This window comes from Patagioenas fasciata, chromosome 30 (genome assembly GCF_037038585.1).
Source record: "Patagioenas fasciata isolate bPatFas1 chromosome 30, bPatFas1.hap1, whole genome shotgun sequence".
NCBI lineage: Eukaryota > Metazoa > Chordata > Aves > Columbiformes > Columbidae > Patagioenas > Patagioenas fasciata.
In genome coordinates this window covers 711,316-715,193 of record NC_092549.1, presented here as the reverse complement: position 1 = coordinate 715,193, position 3,878 = coordinate 711,316, and the positions used below count along the sequence as shown (strand labels likewise).

The following is a 3,878-nucleotide window of genomic DNA, read 5'->3' as shown; positions in this document are numbered from 1 at the left end:
CAATTGTATATGGATTACGCTATTTGGGTTGCTCAGTAGAGGTTCCTCTAAACAGCCATCTGATTTTTTCAGATACGGAAACCTGGAGATCTCGGGCTCTGAAGAACATGGAACCCAGAATTCCCCCGGATCCAGCACAGTGCTCAGGACGTAAGTTTGGTTTTGCAGCGCCCAGCGAGCCCCAGTCAGGGTTCGGTGCTGGAGCGGGACGTGGGCAGCAGAGCTGTTGTTTCATTTGACAATTCACAGCCCTGTTTGCTTCAAGGAGCTTGTGTAAAGGCCAAGTATCAGCTGTCTCATAACACATCCAATAATACAATGCAGAGAAAATATGAATGACTGCGCTGGTTTCTCAAGGTGTAATTGAAGAAGCAGCCTTTAGTTTCCTATGAAGTATTATCTTAATAATATTTCTTGCCTAAAAAGAACAAATTAAATTCTGTGCTCACAGAAGTGTCCATACTGCCCTCACGTGGGGGATGAATGTCTCAGTGTTCCTGTTGTTATATTAGGTACAGATCCATGCGATTGCATCAATACCTGCTGCATACAACCCATGTGTTCTCTCTGAATTTGCTCACAGTGCGATGGCATCGATTTTACAAGCCTGGCTCGACCAATGTGCCGACGATTTCCGAGAGCCGCCCGACTACGTGTGTCTGCAGAAGGTGCTGAGTTATCTGAAGAAGAACATGCCCGGCTCTGACCCGGAGAAGAGGGCGCAGAACCTCCTGGAGCAGTTCCAGAAAGAAGAATGGGAGAATGATGGTAAAGTACCTTTCTCTGCTGTCTGTGTGTTCTCCCAGCGTCAAGCCTGACACATCCCCTTATCCAGGGCACAAAGCTTCCTGTGCCGTGAGCCGAAAAGTCGTAAGAGCTCACGTGGTATGTGAATGAGTACTGGAATCAACTTCCAGCCTTAGTAGGCAGACTGAGTTCTACTACATGCATTTTTCTCACGTTACCTGCGTGTTTCTCAGACCCCGTTGGCTCTGGAGCGCATAACGGTAGGACTGGTGTGCAGAAAAGGCCCAGGTTTAGACTTAGTGCTGCGGCAGCCAAGGCTGCTGATCAATTCTGTACAGCCCTGCAGCCCTGAATCCAGCTCTGGTTTAGTGCCGAGTCCAGCCCAGGGCGTCCGGGGGCCTGTCCTGAAGCTGCTGGAGCCACGATTGGTTTCGTATATTTTGCATTACTTTCTCTCCTCATCAGTAGTACTAGCAAAGCACGTTTTAACTTTCCAACTGGTCTCTCTCCCTTCTCCTCCTCTTCCCTTGAAACGTGGACGTAAGAGCATTCTCAGCGTAATATTTTGGGGGTATAATTGCAGTCTTGTCTCTTTGCAGTTCAGCTGTTTTTCAGAGTATAGAATGCATAGATGCTGACAAGCAGATTATCAAAGTTCTGCAGTGTTAATAAGGAGTTGTTGTGGGGGGGTTGGTGGGTTTGTTCTTTCCAAAGAATGGTTAGTGAATGGGTTAAGGCACTTCTCAGCTAAGAGACCCTGAACAGCTCAGTTCTCCCTATTTCTTTTTCTTCTACCTTCTCTTTGCCCATTTAATCTTCTGGACCTTCTGTATCTCCCTAAAATATGCAGCACGGTGAGGCCGTTACCCCAGGCAGGTCCCTTTGCATGTTCTGTTCTTCTATGTAGTGATTTTCCAAATACCTGCTTTGATTACTTGTTTTCTGTATAAATTCACTGACTCGTGTTTTCCCCGCTGGCCAGACGCGTTCCACAGCCTTTCTCCCTGCACCCCGGACGAGGAAGAGGAACTGGAGATCAGCGGCCCAGAAGAATTCTCGCTGTTCCAAGAAGACCTGGTGGCGGAACAGCTGACATACATGGATGCGGTATGTAGATCATAGGTATTACTTGAAATGCTCGGGGAAAGAGTTCTGGGCTTCTCATTGTTTGTTTGTTTGTTTTTTAACTTATATCGGTGTAAGTCTGTTGTTCCAGAACCGCTCTGTTGCTGGGACACAGAGCGCAGCTCTGCTTGGTTATCCAGACTTGCTTCATTGATTGGGCTTTTCCTTCAGTTCTTCTGAAGGTGTTTGTCATTTTGTTATACAGTGTGGATGTAGACTGTGTGGCCTCTTTTGCAAAGTTTAGCATTTGACCCCTCAGAAATAGCGTATTTTGACTGTATCTTAGGCTACCTCACCTGAAGATGTAGAAGTACTTTGTAACTGTAGTGCTCCGATTTGGCTTATTTGTATCGATCTCTTTCAAAAGTATCATTATATGGAAATCTTTCCCCCTGGTAATGTAAGTGATAGAAAGGTGTCTTTTATTTTTCCAGGACAGTTTAGCTGACGGTTCTTTTAGGGCGTCAGGCCTAAAGAGTTATACCAAAGTGTATATTTTAAACTGGAGAGAAAACCAATATTTCCCTTTTAATACCATACTGGATTCAGCTGCAGTTTGTACTGTAACCGTGCATTTCTTGCTGTGGGCAGTAGCGCTCCAGGCTGAGTTGGACACCTCTGTTTCCCTCTAGACACTCTTCCAGAACGTTGTGCCCCACCACTGCCTGGGCTGCATCTGGTCCCGAAGGGACAAGAAAGAGAACAAACAGCTGGCACAGAGCATCAGAGCCACCATCTCGCAGTTCAACGCCGTCACCAACTGCGTGCTCAGCACCATCCTGGAGAGCAAAGAATTAAAGACACAGCCAAGAGCGAAGATCTTGGAGAAGTGGATCCGTATCGGACGTGTAAAGCGTTTATTCACGACTGTTTAACGTTCCTTGTGCGGGTGCCGTGGAGCTGGGAGGGGACAGGGGGGTTGTAGCGGGGAGTGATATTTTTGATGCTCAGTATTTGTAGAGCTGCCCGCTTAGCAGGGAGAATGTGCAGCAAGCAGGACACGGGGCAGACAGAAGAGCGCTGACTATTGGTGATGCTGACGTTTAACGCTCCTGTGTTTCTAACCGCTCCTTTCACAGCAATGTAGGATCCTGAACAACTTTTCGTCTCTGAAGGCCATCGTTTCCGCCTTGCAGTCCACCTCGGTTTATCGCCTGAAGAAGACCTGGGCCTGCGTTCCAAAGTAAGGCTGTGCAGTGTGTCACTGGATGTGTTTTGGTGCTTTTATCTTTTCTGTGCCCAACTGTTAACGATTCTTGAGAAAAAAATTGTACCCTGGTCTGATTCAGAGTGCTTACAAACAACTTAAATCATTGAATCTTTTCCTGTACAGGGACACAATGCTGATGTTCGAAGAGCTTTGCGAAATCTTCTCCGACTGTGACAACTTTGCGACGAGCAGGGAGCTGCTGCTGAAGGTGGGAATGAGCTTGAGTTGCCAGGTTGTGATCTCACCCAAAGCCGAGCTCAGCCCTGTTCCTGACCAATGAGCTCCCGTATGCGGTGCTTTGGGGAAGACGGGTCTGTAAATCCCGGCTTTTCTGCTGGGGCGAGAGGTGCCGCACAGCGAGATTTGACGCAGAGGAGTTACGAATGAGCACTTTGGCTTATATACCGCTCTGTGCAGACATGAACCGCTGGCTGAGATACCAAGGATGATGTCGTGAAAGCATCATTTACAAGAGCGCTGTTTGGTGAAGCAGACTAGTTGTATTTGGTTTGCTTCCACAGGAGTATTCTAATTAGTATAATTATGACTTCTCAGTCAATTAATCCACCATTGCTCTGACCGTTTGCAGGGAGTCACACAAGGCACGGTACCTTACCTGGGTACCTTCCTCACTGACCTCGTCATGCTGGACACAGCCCTTCAGGACTATCTCGAGGTAATTTGGGGCAATTTTTGGAATCCTAAATCTCCTCCCTCCCTTGCAGACACTGTGTCTGCTCCTGCATCTTCCACTGGGTGCTAGTGCAGTTCTTAAAAAGAGAGGAATGTATTTAAC

The 3,878-nt window shown here is 47.4% G+C and overlaps 1 protein-coding gene across 1 annotated transcript; it reads left to right on the top strand.

The window, feature by feature from the left end:
• Positions 1–1,591: 1,591 nt before the first annotated feature.
• LOC139825891 (ral guanine nucleotide dissociation stimulator-like 1) lies at positions 1,592–3,059 on the top strand. The gene is made up of 4 exons (XM_071800307.1): positions 1,592–1,601; positions 1,655–1,854; positions 2,505–2,720; positions 2,952–3,059. Exons 1-4 carry the CDS (start codon positions 1,592–1,594, stop codon positions 3,057–3,059), a joined length of 534 nt encoding a protein of 177 aa, XP_071656408.1.
• Positions 3,060–3,878: the final 819 nt, after the last annotated feature.

Bases quoted from the DNA above. Each gene is read 5' to 3' on its own strand.
- LOC139825891 (XM_071800307.1), top strand. The intron at 1,855-2,504 runs GTATGTAGATCA...GTTTCCCTCTAG, and splicing joins AGCTGACATACATGGATGCG to ACACTCTTCCAGAACGTTGT. The intron at 2,721-2,951 runs GTAAAGCGTTTA...CTCCTTTCACAG, and splicing joins AGTGGATCCGTATCGGACGT to CAATGTAGGATCCTGAACAA.